The sequence below is a fragment of the Melospiza melodia genome, chromosome 6 (genome assembly GCF_035770615.1).
Source record: "Melospiza melodia melodia isolate bMelMel2 chromosome 6, bMelMel2.pri, whole genome shotgun sequence".
Lineage (NCBI taxonomy): Eukaryota > Metazoa > Chordata > Aves > Passeriformes > Passerellidae > Melospiza > Melospiza melodia.
The window spans coordinates 20,617,467-20,637,878 of NC_086199.1; the positions used below are offsets into that span (position 1 = coordinate 20,617,467).

A 20,412-nucleotide genomic window follows, 5' to 3' on the forward strand; every position below is an offset into this window, starting at 1 on the left:
GAAACAAATATACATTATTTACTCATTGTTTTGGGGCTTTTTAGATCCTTACATGTTTTCTTCATTTTTCTCTGCAAAGTTTCATGAGTAGCATTAATTGTACAAAGTAATAGCACTAAACCCACACAAATCTAGAACTTAAAAATACTAAATCTTTGCTGTTGTTTCCTTGCAGATATAAATTTAGCACTGGTTCCTGAAATTAAATGAGTTTTAGACTTTCTGATTCCAAATTATTTTAGTAATGGAAAAGCTGCATAAATACTAGGCTCAGGATGATGTAAGCTGATGAGTGTAGCAGAGCTGAAATGAAGAACCTGAGACTTCTGTTTTCTGCTTTTAAAGCACTGTATGGTTCTGCAACTTTGTGATGTGTGTTTTCCATGTTCAGATAAGTAATTGCACTTAGTAGAACTTAATTTAATTTTTTACATTTATCATTTGGCAATAGTGTTCCACTGATATAAAACTTTAGAGTTTGGATGTGTTTTAAAATAACCCATACAGTAACTTTGTAATCTTTTTTCCCTTTACCATCAGATGGAACTTTTAGAAGAGAAAAACATAGTCAAGGCTCAGTGTCGACAACTGGAAAAAATAAAAGTTGAGTGTGATAAGTTGACAGAAGAATTAACCCAAAATAAGGAAGAAAATACAAAACTGAAACGGAAATGTGACTTTGTAAAACAAGAACTGGAGAAAAAGGTAAAATTAATTGATTTTAACCATGATTTGTTTCTCTGCTGATAAATACCTAATATAAATGATGGATTATAGAAATAGGTGGTAAACCTAAAAAACCCCAGCCTGTATGTATTAAAGAATACACCCAGTTGTGCCACAGTACATGGTTTCTTTATGAATGAAAGAAGACAAAAATGCTTTGCCTGGATTATGAATGGTATCCCTCCAAAGATTTGCTAATGTTATTTAGGACTAGAAATATAAATCCTCTTACTTGCCTGATGTCTAATGTAGGTAACCAACAAGTGTTTAATCAGCTACTTTTTGTTTTCTTCATATTTTTCTTCAAGATGCAGTGGAGCTGTGAATGATTTAGAAATAATTTGAAGTAGATATGCAATGTAAGCATAGTAAAAGAAATTCTAAGTAATGTTGGGGTGGAGGATTTTTGGATTTTTGAGATTTTCTCTCATAGTATAGAGTTAGAAAAATGTTAAATCTGGCGTTTCTTTAGCTTGCTAAACTATCAGGAAGTGGTTTCAAAGCTCAACTTGTCAGACTAGTAAAAAGTACTTAAAATGAAAATTCAAAAATGTGTTTTTTCTGTGTTGGCATTTTAGTTGTATAATATCTATCATTAAGAAAGTGTGTTTATAGGAATGTACATAGGTTTCTGTAGTCTGTTGTGTATTAGCTCCAACCTTACCTAATATTGGGAAGACAATTTTTGAATCAAAATAATCTTTTATCTCTAAACTGAAAAAGATCAGAGAAGGTTTTAAGCATGCAATCCTGTGGTCTCAACTTTTGCAGGTAAAGGCAGATGGAACTTCTATTAGTTTGCATTAAGGTTAACTTAAAAGAATAGTTGCTATTTTGGTTTTGTGGATTGTCAAAAGGGATGTTCGGATGGGGGAAATAATATTACCTCTTCAGAAACCTCATGCTAGCATACAATTGTGGAAACACAGCAGAAGCTTATTGTGTTACAGAGTATTTTACTTCTTTTCCATGCTTTTTATACTTTTAATATTCTGTTCTTAATGCAAATACTAATTCAAAGGGGCATAGGTATTATAGCTAGCTTAGATTTTTTTTTAATTGAAAGGTGAAGGAGCAGAGCATAATGGTTGGTTTCTTTCCTTTTCCTTCTGTGCACTTCTGAGTCATTTGTGACTTCTTTTCTCCTGTAAGCTCTGGATGTAGAATGATAACGAATGTTGACACATTCAGAAAATCAAGCAGATAAATAAAAAAATAAAGCTATGTGTTCTGTTTTAGTCATGATCTTTGGGAATGAACTTTGACATGTGTTGGAATGCATTCAGTGAATAGTGGGGTAACAGAATACAGGTACTGGAAATATATACAGTGCAATTTTACTGCTTTCAGAATACGAGTCTAGGTTAAAACTATTATTTCAACTCCCATCTTTCAACTCCCATCTTTATAGTAAAGAAATACTGGAATCTGTCCATCTTAAAAAATCTTATGACTTCTTCAGTTTGAATAACTACTGTCCCAAGTGTTTTTGTATTAGTTAAGTGAAAAAATCAGACTGCTTATCAAGTATTGGTGTTCCACATTTGTAGGCCACCTACATTAAAAATGCCTGTTTGGCTAGTAGAAATAAACCCCTATACATATATATGTATACAACCTCCTGAAAGGAGATAGCAAGGTGGATGTTGGTCTTGTCTCCCAATTAGCAAGTGATAGGACAAGAGCAAATAGCCTTAAGCTGTGTGGGAGGAGGTTTAGATTGGACATTAGGAAAAATGTATTCAGGCATTGGAGCAGGCTGCTTAGGGAAGTGGTTGAGTCACCACCCCTGGAGGTGTTCAAAAGACATGTACATGTGGTGTTTGGGGATATGGTTGAGTGGTGGACTTGGCAGTATGGGGTTTTTAGTTGGACTCTGTGAATGATTCTGTGATTCCATATATATCCCATTCATGGAACTTGAGTGTTAGACATTATCTAACTCTGTGTTGGTGTCTCATAAGAGCAGTGTATGAAGATTTCTAACAAATAGACTTCAAGCAGTTGTACCTTGTCATTGTGGAGGTCCACAGTTAATAATTTTTTGAAAACCTTGCTGTTCTCACTATTCTTGGTGCAACTCACAGTTAAAGTGTTTGCCCGTTGCTGCATTACATCCTCCTGATCTCAGCAGCAAACAGGTGCGTTTCCATTTCTCTTATTCTCACAGGATAGGTTTTTCTATATTATTTATAATGCATAATTCAATGTTTTGTGTAATCTAGCAGCAGTTTTGTTTGGTTTTATGGCAGCTCTGTCATAGATATAAAAGAAGATAGTCTGACTTAGAAACCTGTAATATATTTAATCAACTTTCTGACATTAGTTGATAACGTAAACACTTTCCTCTGTGCCACTCACTCTCCTATGAGATATTCTTTGAGTAGTTTTCCTTGGAGGGCACACTGACTGCCAATAAAATTTTCCTTCTGGGATCTCTTTTCTGACAATAGATTACATGCCTACAACAGATTGAGAGCAAAAGATAATAATGGGAGTATTTAGTCTGGGCTCTTTTTCTACTCATGAGGAGATTTGTATTAGAACATCTATTTTTGACTTTGAAAATAGGCTTTATGATTGTTGAGTTTGGATTTAGTAGCAGTTTCTTCATAACTGATTTACAGGATAATGAGGAGAACCAAGGGAGGAACTTACAAGTGCTATTAGAAGGTATTATTTTTCCATGGCAAGCAGTTGAACTTAGCATGACTGAGTATGGTCTGATTATGAGATTGAATGATACATGGATGATGACATATATTATTAATGCAATTACTTATCTTTGTTTTGTTTTTACTTTTTCACTCCAGGAAAAACAGATCAGCAATGAAGATCATTTGAGAAAGATGAGTGAGGCCAGACTGCAGTTTAAAGATCAGCTACGTCAATTAGAAATGGAACAGCAATCCATTCTCTCCATGATAGGCAGTGAAATTGATGCCGCTTGTGAAATCATTTCTCGGGACTCTATGGAGAAATTCAAAGTAATTCTAAATTTTAAGTATGCTGCAGGTTTTGTTCTTTTCTTGATGAAAATTTGTAGTGGAACTTGCATGCATTGTTTTCACTGTTGCATAGATAATCATTCTGACAGAATTATGGATATTTAGCTGGTACAGAGGGACATTGCTATGTATTAGAATGGGATACGATGAAGGACTGTCCATGCATTAGTTGGTACTGCTTCCTTTTTTTTTTCTTTTTTGAGAAATAGTTCTCCTTTTGTTTCTGTGAAAGGACCTTTTATTAGCCAAAATTTTGTGGTAGGTTTTCTTAGGCCGTGTTCCTAGAATTGGGAAATCCTTAAGAAGGACCTAAAATGCTTTTAAAACTGGGAGAAAATGAAAGAAATTTTTTGTTAAAAAATCACTTGGATGCTTTGTTTTTTTATGTAGAGAACTGAATAGTGAAAATGGAAAGAGTTTATACCCTCCTCTTTTGAGGAGCACGTCCTTGTATCCAGAAAACTCAGACTCAAATTTTCAGGAAACTGGTAGCTTGCTGGAACGTTTTTTTGCTATTTTGCTACTTCTCCTGCAGCCCCTGTCTCCCTGTAGCTTTTCTTCTGAGCGTTCTCATTTGCTCCCCAGGTAGAGAAACCACTCTTGCTCCCTCCATATGATTCTACATGACTGATCTTCTTAAATCAACGTTGTACATTTCTGAGAATAGTGAGAACAGACTGTCTGACTCAGCTTGTCGCCACACTTACAAGTACTTGACCTAATGGCCTTTTGGCCTTAGCTACAACCCAGAGTACATTCAGATTACATTTTTTTTTTTGTCTTGCTATTTAAACAGAAAATACTTTGTCGCTCTTGGTCATTTGACTGGGCTGGGCTGCTTTTGAAATAGATTTTTTTTTTTCGTGATTGACACCATTTCTCCACTTATACATGGAGTTGGGGTATTGCAGCACAAAACTAGATGAGAATTCTAAGAAAATGTATTTTACAAACAAGCTTTCTCTTCTGTATCCTTACAGATAGGTCTTTTTTAAAATTAACTTTTATAATCTGCTGTGGTTGCCAGATTTTTGATCATTGAACCATGCCTTCTTGGACTTGTTCCTCACCTTGTGAAGATTTTTTTGGTTTCTGGATAAGGTTTTGCAGATCCCTGTTTATACAGTTCTCCTTGGTTTCTTATCGCTGGCCAACTTAAACCAGTTCTGAGTGTGAGTTTTTGACTAGACAGTTAATGTGAAAAAAAAGTTAGTTTTGTGGTCCTAGTATGAATTTTTAGTTTTTTTTAAAGATAAGCATCTTCATTTATAATATTGTTCCTCTGCCCAGTACTTCGGGTATTGCTAAGGTTTCTGAAAAGTTTCACCCTTTACTTCAAGAAGATGCCACTGCAACTTGAGTAAGCAGGAGGAATTTGATGGATAAATATTTGTATTGAGAGAAGTCAAGCACTAGGCTTAATCTTCCTTGATAAGAAATGTATTTCTTTGATGAATTTCCAGTAAGAAGAAAAGACTTTCTTCCTCCTCTGCCTAATTCCCATTTTATGTCTGTTTCTTTGTCACCTGCTTTTTCATAGGCGATATCCCTTACACCAACAGTACCGAATGATCCTCATCGCTGGTTAGCAGAAACAAAGGTAATAGTCAAACCTCCTGAAATTTTACTGAGTAAGCTAATATTCAGCATTTGATGATGTAGTGGGAGGTGTCCCTACACATATCTGGGAGTTGGAACTAGATGATCCTTAAGGTCCTTTTCAGCCCTAACCCTATATTACACTCGAGTGAGGGGGTGAGTCTGTGAGTGGATGGATCTGGTTTAGTTGAAAGTCCGTTTAAAATGGCATTTCAAGGGTAAAAGAAAAAATACAAAAGCATTCCTTTGGCAATTATTCTGATATTTCCAGACTTTTATTTCAACTGATAGAATAATTTTCCAAATGTTTCTATTAACAAGAAATAGCCATCTCTATAGCAAAATAAATAGCAATGTTGTTTTCACAAAAAAAAAGGCATATAAGTAAGAGCAGTGATAGCCTTTAGATCTGGTTCAAATTTTTTGAGTAAAGCATGAGAATGTAGTTAGCAGGTTAAGTTTCTCTTACAGCAGTATCACAAGGCTAGAAATTATTTTAAATAAGGCTGGTATTTGTTCAGTCTAAAATATATTAGATTGGATTCTTGGAAAATGAACGATTTTTCTTTCCCCATTGAAGCTTTCAAATCCTATAATATGGGGACACACATGCTTGAGAACATCTTCAAGGTGATGACTGTAACTCATAAGTCTTGCCTTTCATTTGGCAGCTTTCCTCCAGCTCCCTCAACTCACACACATAGCACACTTCTGACCCAATATATTTTAAAATAAGTAAATTTCTCATTATTAAAATAGATCACATACTGTGGAATACAACTGGTGGTTTTGCTTCATATAGAAAGGTCGAAGCCACAGGAGAATTGACGTAAGGAAAAAAAATTGCAAATGTTTGCATGTAAGAGAGGATTATTCATGGCATGTGGTCTTTGTAAGACTTGTAGACCAAGAAAGGCTTCCACCATAGATAACAGAAATAAGATTGGAATCAAGGGAGAAATGTTACGGAGGAAGTGTTTTCTTTATTTGAAAAAGTGACACATATTATTAAAATGTTTTTTTAAAGACCACCTATTAATACTTTGCAAACCCAAGTTTGTTTAGCTGCTAGAGGGAAGTTTAGAATGAATGACTGCTTAAAGTGCCACTTTTATTTTCTTTTGTTTTTAAATACTGTGTGAAAGTTTCCATACTGTATTCCATTTCATCACTTCTAGATTTACTAAATTGATCACAACCTTATCAATGAGATCTTTTTCTCCTCTGAGTGAACCTTAAATATTGGCTTTTTCTGACTAGAAAGGATTGATGTCACTTTTTTAGAAAGGGGAAATATTTTAAAATTCTGCCAACATTAAAATGAGAGAAAAAGGTACTTTGAAAGGAAGGCCTATCTCTTGGTGCATATGTGTGCACTAATTCAATGTGAATTTCCATATCTACCCTAGCAAATTCATGCTTCTGATTTAAAAGAAATAAAACTAAAGAAAATCACTTTTCTCATATAATTATCAACCAAAATATGTCTTTTGGGTCTCTTGAAAATCAACTTTTCTTCTCTTAATATATCTAAATGCCTTCTGTTATTATTGTTCAGATAGCTAGAAATGAGTAATTTGTGAGTCCAACGATCATTTGGTCAGTGAACATTTATGTCTTCTTATTTTTATTAGAATTCTTTACTTTTTATTGTACCTTTTGTTTTAAATGTAGACTAAGCTTCAGTGGCTCTGTGAGGAGGTAAAGGAAAGAGAAAGTAAGGAAAAAAAGCTGCGATGCTACTTGCTGCAGAGCCGAGAACAGCTCAAGCACTTCACACAGATAAAGGAGACTGAGCATCAGTCTCTCTTTAAACAGATAAAAAAACAGGAAAAACTTTTGGAAGAAGTTCACAGAGAAAAAAGAGGTATGTTATGGATTCCGTTTTTGTTAATAAAAGGGATAAAGAATTTAATATTCTATTAATTATAATTTCCATGGCACAGTCATTTTATCAGCTAATTATTTCAAACTGCAGTGGGCTAGTGCTAACCAAGAATAAGGTTTTGTTTGTGGTTTTTTGTTTTCCCTTGCTGACAAAAAGGCCGATGCAATCAGCCACCTTTCAAACCCATACAGTGGCTGAGTAACACACGAGTTTACATCACACACAGTGGATAGAGAAATTATTTCCCAGCTGTACCATCTGGGACATTGCACGACCTGGGCAAAAAGGGATTATACAAGAGTTTGAGGCAGTGTGAGTTAGACTGCTATTGCACAGCTCACTGTGTCATGGTACGATCTTTCATTGTATTCTGTTCCCTCAGTTTTGGAAGAAAGGTGTCACCTTTTAGATTTTCTTCAGAAATCTTGTTCCAGCCTTTATTCAGGACTCCATACTGATAGAACTGGGCAGAATAAGTATACTCTTTCATTATTTTGTTCATTGTCACTTTGTGCTGATAGATGTAGATTCAGCTAAGTGTAAACTTTTAGTAAATGTAATTACAGCTTCTAGCAGTTGACTTAATGAAAACATTTTGTGAATTGCAACAAAAAACAAAACTGCTTGGTTTTGGTAAGAATAAAGTTAATGCTCTTCCTAGTAGCTGAAATGTGCTGTGTTCTGGTGCTAATATGGGTAGTAATGTTGAAAACACACTGATGATTTACTTGTTACAATCTAAGTCAAGCAGTTTTCAGTTTTCCATGCTCTAATAGTGAGATGGTGCACAAATAGCTGCATGGGAACATGGGCAGGCCAGGGGAACTGGCAAAGGTATATTCCATGTATTACAATATTATTCCCAGTGTACAAACACAGGAGAGTTTGGGAGGAGCCAATCACAGCTGGAGAAGGGGCTGGACATTGCTTGGTGGTGAGCAGTGACACTGTACATCACTTGGGGTTTTTTTAAATTTTATTTATATCTTTTTTGACATGTGTGTGTCATGACAGTGCATGTGACCATGTATGCAAGAATAATGGATTTACAATCTCCACGTGAATTTAATTGATTTGTTTTACAGTCATGTCAGCTTAGATTTTTCTTTTTAATTTGAAAATTATGATCTTCATTATACCAAACCAGTTATTTTTCAGAAGTTGCAGAAGGTAGAGAAATAACAGAATGCACATCTGTTAATCTGAGTTTTGAGTACTGTCGTTCACTAAGGGATACATTTAAATGTTTAAAAGGGGTTTTTATTTTAAAAAAGGTGCAAGACAGAGTCTGACTGTTTTTATAATTTGAGCGAATACTCTTACATACTGTAAGAGTATGAGTGAGAAGCCCAGCCTTGATTATGAAGCAAGTAATACAAGAATGTAAACATGTAAATAGTTTAATGGATAAATGATTTGAACATGAAAATTGGAAAAGCTACTTTCCCAGAGGGAAAAAAGAAAACCCAGCTAAAAGCATAAAAAAGGTGTTAAGCCAAAAGGAGAAAGCAATCCATCAAAATGATAAGAAATTTAAATTAAAGATACAGAATGCTGGTTGGCTTTTCTTACTTAAGCATAAAAAATGGAAGTATTTACACAGTACTAAGGCACCCAGTATTGAAATTACAGGCAAATCCCAGGTACAGGAATAAAGCAAATGAAGGCAGAATGTATTTAATTGATTAAAAAGCCCTTCACTTTTTTTTTTTTTTTAACACCAAAGTATCCTTTAAGGTATTGCTAAATAAAATAGATATTAAGTCAAATTTGATCAAATGGATGAAAATATTTTCTGTTGCAATGGTGCTGATTTTAGATGGAGCGTTTTATCAGATTCTCTGATAACCATGAATATCCATGGATGTGGTTGACTGTCCCCACTGACACAAACCTCTTGTCTGAGTACCTGATATAGTCTGAAAGTAGTCCATTAATTTAAGTTCATATAAATCAAAACTTATGAAAATGAGACAGAGAAATTATATTCTCAAGAAATTGATTTTTTAATTTCCTTTCTGTGGATCTGATGTAATTTATTAATGGAGTTTTTTGGGGAAAAAGAATGAAAATAGAGATTTATGGTGGACATATCAAAAGTAGGTGGCATAAATATTTAAATTGCTTTGTTGATGAACATGTTTAGGAAGTTTTATTAGCTTAAATAGATTTACTAAAACTTTTAACTATGTATTTTTTTGTATTTTCTCTTCACCAAGGCATTTGTAAATAGCTGGGATATTGTAGGCTTTTAAAACCTACTTACAAATCTCTGTAGAAGTGTCAACCTTATCACAGTGGTACCTGTGGTGGTATAAACTGGCTGTCCATGTGGTATAATCCTGACAAATACAAGTAAGCTAACACAGAGAATCATCCATGAGAGAATATGAATGAGGGAAAATATAGTTGTGAAGCACAGAGTTTCAGGATTGTTTACAGAGTAGCAGGAGTTTCATAGTTATCTGGAGATGCTTCAAGATCAGCTACATTTGTCTTCTTTTCTTTATAAGAATATCATGATGGTGAGTTTAGAAATTCAGAAGTCTAGCAATATTTATAAATACAGAAGAATTGAAGAGGATTTGACTTCTGATATCAGGTTTGTAGATTGGTACATTGGATGCAGTTCACTACTTAATAAGGTATTTATCTAGCATGCTACACAATGGAATATTTCAGTAACAGCTTGGATTCTGTGTTCATCTTGGAGTGGTTTTGGTCTTAGAATCAAATTTATTGCACTAGGTATTCAATATGTTAAGAAAATAGACAAAGGTCTGAGGAAATAAAATGCATAAGTTCCCATTTCTTAGCTAAGAATTTAATTTGCATTCTGGAATCACTGAGCATGCCATGGTGTTCTTAAGAACAATTTTAAAATTAGTTTAGCTAACAAGAATTTTATTTTTATTATTTTTTGAATGCCATTGTCAGCAATTGTACCCAAGACCTGGCACGAATTTCTTTCATTTATTGTATTTCTGTATGATCTAGCCAGACGGTGTAGTCTGAAAAGCTCATGATTCAAATCAGTGAAAGTCTATATTTGATCCTGGGTGGACCCAATGGTTTTATAAACTCAGATATACTTTAATTGCCTTTCCAAGAAAATCTTGCAATATATTGACATGCATATAGCTAGACAGAATATGTTATATAGTGGTGGACATGAAGTCTACACAGTTCTTTTGTTTCAGGATAATATACTGCTACTTCAGAGAAGACACGGACAGTCAACAAATAAATCTTTAGCAAAATAAGACCTGACATATTTGGGAAGACCATATCTGTTCCTTTTTTAATGAAACAATGTTAGTATGGCTATAGTGATGTAAGAAGAGGAGGTGCATTGCTTGCATTTACACAACTGATTTAATTGGTGTCAAAATATTCTGCAAAAACTGTTTCACACCAAGTCCCAGGTGATGCAGGATGTATTCTGTATCCTTTCTCGGTGTCTACTGATATAATGCTCTACAATCACATCTGAATTATTGCATATTTAGAATCTCTTATATAACATTTATACCTATACTTATATATATATATATTTATACTGCTAAGTAAAGCTTAGGAAGTTAAGAGCTGTAGTCCTGAGCTGTGATAGACTAATGTTAGATGCCTTTGTCACAAGTACAAAACTGTTCTGGGCAAATGTGTGGTGTTTTTCTTTATGTATTAAGGTTATCACTCATGCATTTATCATTGTGCGTTGTCTTATATTCGAGGATACAAAAATCCAGTTTTTAAAGACTTATATTTCAGCTGGTTTTAGTGGTGGTGTCAGCTCTATGAATCATACAGTTACCTTTCGTTTCATCACTTTAAACAAGTAAAATTTGCAAAGATTTTGGGAAGTGATTCCTGAAGCAGGACATCAATTGATTTTAATTTCTTTTTTTTCTGTTATGTTCAGTCAGGATTATCTGTTATTCAACTGCTGTGGATAACATAAACTCAAAACAGCCTGGTATATTAAAGTAGATTAAAAATGTAGGTAAAACCGTGCTCTGACAAAACCTAATCTTTCAAATTATATTTCTCTTTTTTCTGTTTTAAAGTCAGGAGTTCCAATTTTTGTTTGAGTCAGGGACACTAAAGCAGAAAGAGTAAAGATTTAAAATAAGAAACATTATAGTACATTGAATGTAAATATACTGACACTGAGCAATCTCTGCTATTAAACTGAGGAATTGGAAACCTGGGAAAATCAAAACAGTCTAAAATCTTTCAATTATGACCTATTATGTTTCATTAAATAGTAAAGTACATGTGCTGTTTTGAAGACAACTTTAAGCATGAATCTGCCCTTTCAGCTTTGATTCTTTCTTTTTTATTAAATTTCTTTTTCTCATATATTGCATGATATTGCCCTTGTATGAACAAGAGTCCTTTCTGTGGCAACAAGAAACATCACAAGGTATTTTCAGGTCATCTTTTATTGAACAGTGGATGGGAGCATCAACTAGAGAGAACACTCTTTTAAGCATACATACAGGAAGGAGTCTGAAGGATTTCAGAGAAACTTTTCATAGTACTTGGTTTTCATAGTGAGCTTCAAAATTCATAAAGTTGAAAATCATTACTGTTGAAATAGTTTATTTCTTCTTAATAGTGTTCTTGCCCTTTAAATAATGCTTGGTTTTTTTAATGTGATGGGGGAAGGAGGAGGGAGGACTTCTAAGTTATTTTTAAACTTTGCCAAAATGAACCTGCGTTCAGAGTCTTAGAAGAATGGAAATAAACCCAAATCATTTAGAAATCATGCCCTGTGGAATTTTTTTAAATCGGAAAACTGGAGATATCTAACTGGACGTGCATTGCTGTAATTATTTATTTGTTTTCTGGAACCATTTTCATTTGACATTATCTTTTTATGCACTCATAAAAATATGGCTGCCATTGTAAAAAAGAGAAGGTAAGAGATGGGATCAAACTGTAGCTAAGATCTTTTAAAGACTTCCTTTGATTTCTTTTTTCTTTCTGAATCACATACTTTAGATGATTATCTGTAACTTATGTACAGTTTTTTGGTGTGGAAAGCATGATGAGTCCTTTAAGTTAGTGAGTTTGTACTGCTCATTAACAGTAAGAGACTATATTTATTAGATTAATTTCTTGGTTTACCTGTACATACCAGAAACTAAACCAAAATTAACAAAAGTAACCTGGGGGATGAGGATTCAGTGTATATTAAATAATTAAAATGTTTTATTTCATTTTTTCTTTCTTTTGTGAATTATGACTTTTTTTCTTTAAACCAAGCTAAAATAGCTGGTGTTCTATGATCTAGTGGTTTTTTTGTGTTTTTTTTACAGCTGTTGAAATGATGGCATTGGACTCTTTATAAGCACAATTACAGCTTAACAGTGATTTAACACTGTGTAATAAAAAGAATCTTGTAATCAACTGTACAGCTTTATCAGGACTCCTTGAATTAATATGAAAGGTGCTGTGATGCTTTCAGGTTATATACTATGTTTCTATACCAAACTGATATCACCATTTTACAGCTATTAAATTTTAAAAACCCAACCAAAAAAACTCTACTCCAAGCAACACAGGTACTTCCACACTTGTCTTGAATTCAATATTTTTCTGAGAAGTATGTAACAGAAGCATGCTATCTGTCATTTATTCTTCTTTAGGTAACAATGACATCCTGAAGAAACTCATCAATATCTGAGAAGATGTCAGTTTATTTAAATAATACGCTGTCTTATAGGAAATAAAACTGAACCAAGGGCTCTGTGTTCCTCTCCTGTTCCTCTCCTGTGCCTATTCCCTTGGTCAAAGCCATCTTAGTCTAAAATACAAATGAATCATGTTTGATATTTGAGCAGAAATGAAAAAAATGCTATGATTTAGTATAGTAAACTTTTTGAAATTAAAGAAGTATTTACAATCTTGCATCTTGCTATGTCATAGATTCAATGTCTTTCAAAATTAGTGCTTGTTGTAATGATTTTGCCTAGAATTTTTCAGGCTGTAATAGAGTATGATTTTCAGTGTAATTCATTGCTATGTTAAAAGCTTTTATATCCTTTCAGCTAACATGATATTCAAGATCCTTTTTTTTCCTAAAATGAGTCCTAATGATATGGTGTACGTGGAAAATTGAAGTTTAAGTGCTATGTCAGTACTAAAAAATTCCTCACTTTGACAGAGGAATTTTTTGTCAATACCAAACAATTCCTCAGTTTGAGAAGAATTGATCATCAGTAAAACCAATTCTTAATGTTGACTGTATACAACAAAATAATTTTAATTACAGAATATACATTTAAAGCAAATTCTTGAAAAAAAAAGGAAGTCTAGCTGGTTTTGGATTTTTCTATATAAAAATTAAATAAGTGATATTTAATCTGTTTGCCCATTTTTTCCCTTCTAGTGGGTTAAATATGACAAATTCCTAGGTTGGATATTTACTCTGATCAGCATGTTCAGGGTAATAACTATCTATATCTAACATCTTTTTTTCCTTCCTTTTTTTTTTTTTTTTGTTGAGAAAATTAGACATGATTGCTACTTTTAAATGCTTTACATATTTTGTAGTTAAAGGGGAAATTCCTTAAAAATGTTTTAGAGCCAAGCAAGACAAGCAAATTAACTGTACAGTTCATATAGTATGAGTGATTAGAACAATTAGCTACTAATTGTTTTTACTAAATAACAGGCTCCTCTATGTAGTTTTTTTAAAACTACAGACACATAATACTGGGCATATAGATCTGAATCTTTAGAGTGGAGAGAATGTCATGGTATTTTTCTTGTCTGCATCTATTATGTCTCTAGGGTAAAGCCATAACATAGTCAAGGGCATTATTTGGATACTTCTGCCTTTTTTAAAGGACTTGAGTTGCGGGTCATTAAGCACTGTTAGTAAATATTGTTGCTGTAAAATTTTATTTGTTTGCTTAATCAGGTACAGTATCTGAGTCAGAGAGAATGTGTCTGCTCGTGATTATGTACCAAACAAAAAAAAAAGAGAACTGAGGGTAAAGCTTGGTCTCCTATTCCTCAACTGTATTTCTTAATTCTACACTACCTTTCTACTCTGAGAATTATTTTTGAAAATACACATGTTCATATTGCAGTACTTATTTCTGGGTATTTGAGCAGTGCCTTTGTGCAACATTATGTATTGCTAGTATGTAAATCTGTGTTTAGTGGAAAACATTTAAATATAAAGTTTATGACCTTACTTTTTGTTTCACGATTCTAACACTTGTGATTTTGTTGTGGATATGTTTTTTGTTTTTTTGTTTTAGTATACCTGGTGAATTGAGGTGCCTACCACTAAAAAAAGAGACGAAGTGCAAACCCAAGAAAACAGGTTCATTGAAATATATATGTATGTACTTCCTGCATATGTACATACTGCATCAATATTGTATGTTCTTCAGCTGCCAGGATAAACCTTTGTCTTCCTGATTTTAATTATATTCGATGCCTTGACTGTAGAACATTACTTTCTTGATTGGATTGAAATTCTTGTAGCAGCATTTTCTAAAAATAAGGCTTGAATGTTTTCTGTATGGGAAACTGCTTCTACTTGCGAAATCAAATGATCAGACAGTATACTGTTTCTTGCAAGACACACTATGAAATGAAAAATCCTAGTGAAATGATTTTGTTCTAATGCAACATGCTTAAAATCCATGGAGCACATTTTTATTAAGGAAGAGATCAAAGGGTAGAATTTAGTTAGGATGTTATTGAATGTAATGCAATGACCTTACAGCTGTTTGGCAATCCACAGTTACCCTATCAAGTTTTTAATGCCTATTAAAAACCAGCTTATTTTTTAGCAGACGCATATTTAAATTGGGAGAGAACTTAGTTTTTCAGATGCCTTGCTTCTGTAAAGACATGAGCCATGAGTCATGGAACTTGAGAGTGAGTTTGTTTTGCACAGCTTGGTGTCATCCTCGTGTCTGAGGAAGAAGGGGCTTTCCTCTCCAAGCTGTTGGGAATGTTGAGCTGATATTTCTCAGGTGTATTAAAGGGATTATAAGTATGTTGGGCTATGTTTTATTAAAGTGGCTTCTTACATAAGAGTGGAATGTGAATATTCTACTATATACATACTTATTCTCTTAAAAGTTGGAGAAATATTAATACTTCATCCTTGGTCAATGGGACTTATCTACACAGACTGGTTTAATGAGTTTCTACCATGCACTATTCATGTATTACAGTGAAACAGAGAAAATAAGCAACAGTAGGCTAAGATCTGAACTTTAAGGTTGAAGTATTTTTAAGTTGTTGCAAAAACATCTCAAATTTGAAAATACAAAAATACTCTGTCCATTCTGATACATGTATGTTATATACAATATGTATATAGTATAAAATCTTCAGACTGGCTTCTGATATTGTGGGAAGATTGCATGATGAGGGGTACAAAAACTGAAAGCTTTTAAGATTTCTTTTTTGGCTGTTTCAGGAATGATTGTATTTTAAAATCTAAGGTTTTTACAGTACACTGCAACTCTTATATTGATCTGATCTTAAAACACTTCAGTGTGTGACTTCTAAAATAACTTGATTAATGTAAATATTTTAAAGTCTTGCTGTAATTTTATCTGGAAAGAATTTTGATTTCCAAATAATTATTTACAAAAAAGACAGTGTTATTACTACTAAGTTATGAAAATTTCCATCCTTACTGTAATTGAGAATCAATGGTATGATTATGTGGGCCATTCAGCAGCATGATTATGCATTTTTCATTCGTTAATCTGCTCTTACTATAAGAATGGCAACATAAAATGCTTTTAGTTCATAAAATTAGTGTCTCATATTTCCTGAAGTGGCAATGTACAAATATAGTGTGATTGAACTTGAGCATTCTATTTGTTGCTACTCATAAGGTTTTCATAATTAATTTCTTTTTGTTCATTGAAAATTTTGTTGATGATGATTCAATAACTTGTAATAATCTAACTTACTTGAGTTGTAGTGTAACAGTATTGGACAGATCCAGGAACCACACTGCATCCAATTAAGAGGAATAGTATCACTGGGATCAGCTATAGTCAGAGCATTTTTACAGACCTGTATAAGCTCTGTAAATGTGTGTGATCATCAGAAGCTGGGTAGTTTATTTTTCCGTCTGAATTAGCAATGCGAATAATATTTTATAACACCAGGTCAAGAAAAAGTAGTATCAGGTGTCTTGTACTTTAAAATTTGTTGCATATGTACTGTTCTCATCTGATGTGTGCCCTGAAGTATAGGGTGCAAGTTGCACGTGTACTCTGGTTCCAAGAAGATTATCTGACTTTATTCTTTTTCCTGAGCAGTGTTTTTAATCTGTGTCCTGTAAGAGATGACTGTTTTTTTCGTTTGCTCTAAAGATTTGTTTGCACTGCCTTATTTTAAATTGCTCTATAGACTTTGTTTGCGCTGCCTTAGCAGAGCAAACGAGATCCAAAAGAAAGAATTTATTCCAGAAGTTGTAATGCTGGTGTATTTCAGCTCAAGTAAACTGATTTCCTGGTGTATAAAATACACATCAAGGTAGCAGAAGGACACACATTTACAGTAAAACAAGTTTTTATTAAATGGGAAAATATCTGTTACTGATCATGCTAGTGCTTTGGGACAAATGAACTTTGATGACCAAGTGTGTAGAGGAGAAGCACAGTTGTGTGTGGCACTTACATTGTACTGTGTAAAGTGTAGGTCTGGAAAAGATGCTGTCAGAAAGCTTGACAGAGTAGAGAAACCCAGCATGATTCATTTTAAATATTACTTTGATACTGAAGGTTGTCTATGATTTGTATTTTATTGTCATTATTAAAACAGTAGGTTGTCATACTGAAAAAAAGATACGATCCTTGTGTCAATTAAAAGGTGTTGTCAAAAAAATATTCTGGCAGCAAATGTTGTTGCAGTAAAGGAAAATTATACTAGAAAAAGGGGTAAAATTAGAGAAGCCACAGAAAAGCATACAAACTTCTGGGTAAGAGGTAGAAAAAAGTTTCTGAAAAGCACACTTAGATTTTCATTTTCGTTATTTTCTTGTTTTCTGAAGAAAGTTTAGAACCATATTTTCGCAGTACAAAATATATTTTAGAGCTAAGGCTTAAACCTTTACTTTTGGTCTCAGGAGCTTTAATTTTTGTAATTATATCTTATTATACGTAATATAAAGACACAAGGGAAGAGAAATTTAGCCATCTGAAAAGATGGCTAGAGGGTATAAAAACTGTACATAAACAGTATGAATTTTCAACATTGGTTGTATATTAAGAGAGTAGTATTTTGTCGTTTTCTCTGTTCTCAGGAGGCATGAGCAGATCAATGCACATTATAACCTATATCTCTTAGCAGTTATACATGAGGGGCATTTCCAGAGAAGCACATTTACTGTTTGCTTGGTACCACCCATGCCTAACCTAGGAGATGATGCCCCAGCAAGTTTCTGTTTGCCAACATAGCTTATAATGTATGCTGCAAGAGGCATGATATAAAAACATACCAAATATTTTAATACTTTAGCAAAATTCAGTTTGTTCCTTGCATTCGCATTGCTGAGATTAAACAGATGTGCAACTATAATGCAAATAGGTAAAGGATTAGGTATATAGAATACTCAATGTGGTCTCCCATTTACAATGGTATTTTTGTGGGATTTTGACAGTCATTTTGCCATTTCTTTGATTACTATTTCAATATATCTGTCAAAATTATGTAGTGTTGGGAGAATGGGATAAGCAATTCTATAATAAGCATAATTTATTTGCAGCTCTCATCAACCTTGTAATAAGATTTGCAGTGTGTTTTTAAACAAATTAATTTTTTCTAGTACATTTATTATACTGCTCATACTTAATATACTTTTCTCCATGTAATCTCCATTGTGAGATAATTGCCTTCTTACCTTTTAAATCAGTTAAAACAGCAGTGTAAATTTGGGTTTTTTGTGATCAGTCTCCAGAAATTCTGTTGATCAGAAATAGAAAGTCAAGTGTCAGTTGAAAATTACACATACTCCACTGCACAAGAGAAAGAAAAGAAAAAAGTTCGGATGTTGCTATTCATTTATAATATTATATATGTAATTTTCCTCTTAATATTATCTTCTATTTTGGAATATAGGAGAGATTTCTTCCTCAAATCTATGTATAGAAAGTTCTTGAAAAAATTTACTGGACTTGTATTGTAAATTTTTGCAATTGACTATGCAGAAGGAATAATAAGTTAGTGCATTTAGCTAGTGTAAATTTCAAAATAGTTTTTTAGATGTTAAGCAAAATGTGCCATTCACTGAAACTTAAAATGTTTGCCAGCTGAGCTGGTAAGTCTCAGTTGTCTATAATCAGTTACCGTGGGACAGTACAAAAACAGGATTGTCTCACCAAGGAATAAACTTAAAGCCTAACTGCAGCTGAAAAAATGACAAGTAAACATTGCTATTAGAGCTTTCTTCATAATTGCCAGCTCAGTTTATTGCATCTTCCTATGTAGTATGTGTAATAGACAATTATATAATTTCTAGTTGCATTTTCTTGGGTGTCAATAAGGTATACTGACCTCTGTGTATGTATGTTTGTTTGGTTGAAGTAAGTGTTTTCTCAGAAGCTGTTTGGGTCCTAGTGATACATAGTGCCATCTAGTAGAATTAAAAGCTTTCTTACAGCATGTGTCAAGGAGTGAATCCCATGGAGATAGGATGTGTGCTTTTTGTATGCTTTACTCTTCTGACAAAACATCCAAGCTGCTTAAAAATTCCCTTTTTTCCCTGAGATTGGTAGGGAAACTTAATTTCTGGACCAGTATCTCTGAGCTTCTTGTATTACCTGTTCTCCTATGCGGTGAACATTGCAAATTTGATTGTTTAGTTCTGATCTTCAAACAGCCCAATTAAGAAATGCACTTCTGGGCTTGGGAGAATTTCTCATCTCAAGTAACAAGTGACCTTGGCTAGAAATGCTTTCTGTCTTGCAGCTGTTGGCCTCCTTTGGTTGGCCCAGTTACTTCAATTCAAATGAGCTGCACTAGCTGCTTCAAAACGCTGGATACCCTTAATCATTGACCATTCCTTAGCTGATAGGTCCAAAATCAGTTTTGTATGTATTTGCATTAAGATCTGCAGCTGTCTTTCAGATGTAGCCAAAAGGAAATTTGCTGATACACATAAATATGGTTGGGATGATAAACATCAAAACAAGAAAATCCTAGGATATTAAGAGAGAGCTCACTGGAGCAAGTGGCATTCAATTTCCTGTTTGTCATTTACATATGCCATACAATGATTTTTATATAGCTACCATGCCCATAAACATATCAACAAAATTTTCTAAAACAAGAAATGACAAATTATCTTTCTAGCTTGCAGTTGGTAAATGAAAACAAATTACATTTCAATTTCTTTCTGTGTGCTCCTGGAAACTTTTATTCATTATCAGCAAGGAAATGTTTCTTCATTCAGGAGAGAATTATAAGAGTTATGTATTATATGCAGTGATAAAAGTGTTCAACTGCATTTTCTGTTTAAAGTGTGAACTATTATGAGGACCTTGCTTTCAGGCATTTCTTACTATTTTTTATTTTATATAATGCTGATTTTTTTTTTTCCTTTCCAGGTTATTTAATAGGTTTTCTAACCAAAGCTATGGGAGAAAAAGCCATTGTTGGTTTCCTTGCATAGATCTGTGCTACAGACAGATGTGATGATAGCTCACACACACTAATCCAAGTGAATCATGAGTTAGTGGGTCAAACTGCAGTTTTCCATTCATGGAGACATTTAATATCACTGCAGACAAAAGGCAGAATTCTTATTTCTGTTTCTCTCACTCCTGTCAGTGTTACTTTCTCCATCCCTTGCTCCATGTCTCCATCCCTTGTTCCTCCTCTCCTCCTCCTGTAAGCATAAATTACTCTATTAGCCACATAGGACTGTTTTTTGCCAGTATGCTGTTCTTCTTGTAATGAACTAAGACCTTATGGAGGTCCAGGTTTGTCATTTTGCCAATGCAGGACGAAGTAAGCAAGAGCAATGCTCAACCAGAGGCAGGGAGCAAAGCGACCTCCCTGCATTTTGGCAAATGCAGCTGCAAATGCCATCTAGAATGTGATCTGAGCACATCTGGCAGGACTGGAGCACTTGGTGCTAGCACCCTGTCAGCTGGGTTGGACTGGTTTCTGTGGAACACGAAGAAGGAATGATTACGT

General features: G+C 33.8%; 1 protein-coding gene across 1 annotated transcript in view; it reads left to right on the top strand.

The window, feature by feature from the left end:
* Positions 1-20,412, top strand: part of CEP128 (centrosomal protein 128) — a 103,665-nt gene that overhangs the window by 40,560 nt on the left and 42,693 nt on the right. Inside the window, exons 15-18 of the mRNA XM_063160173.1 lie at positions 541-705; positions 3,540-3,713; positions 5,275-5,334; positions 7,008-7,200. Coding sequence (XP_063016243.1) covers positions 541-705; positions 3,540-3,713; positions 5,275-5,334; positions 7,008-7,200 — 592 coding nt within the window. The remainder of the gene's footprint in view (positions 1-540; positions 706-3,539; positions 3,714-5,274; positions 5,335-7,007; positions 7,201-20,412) is intronic.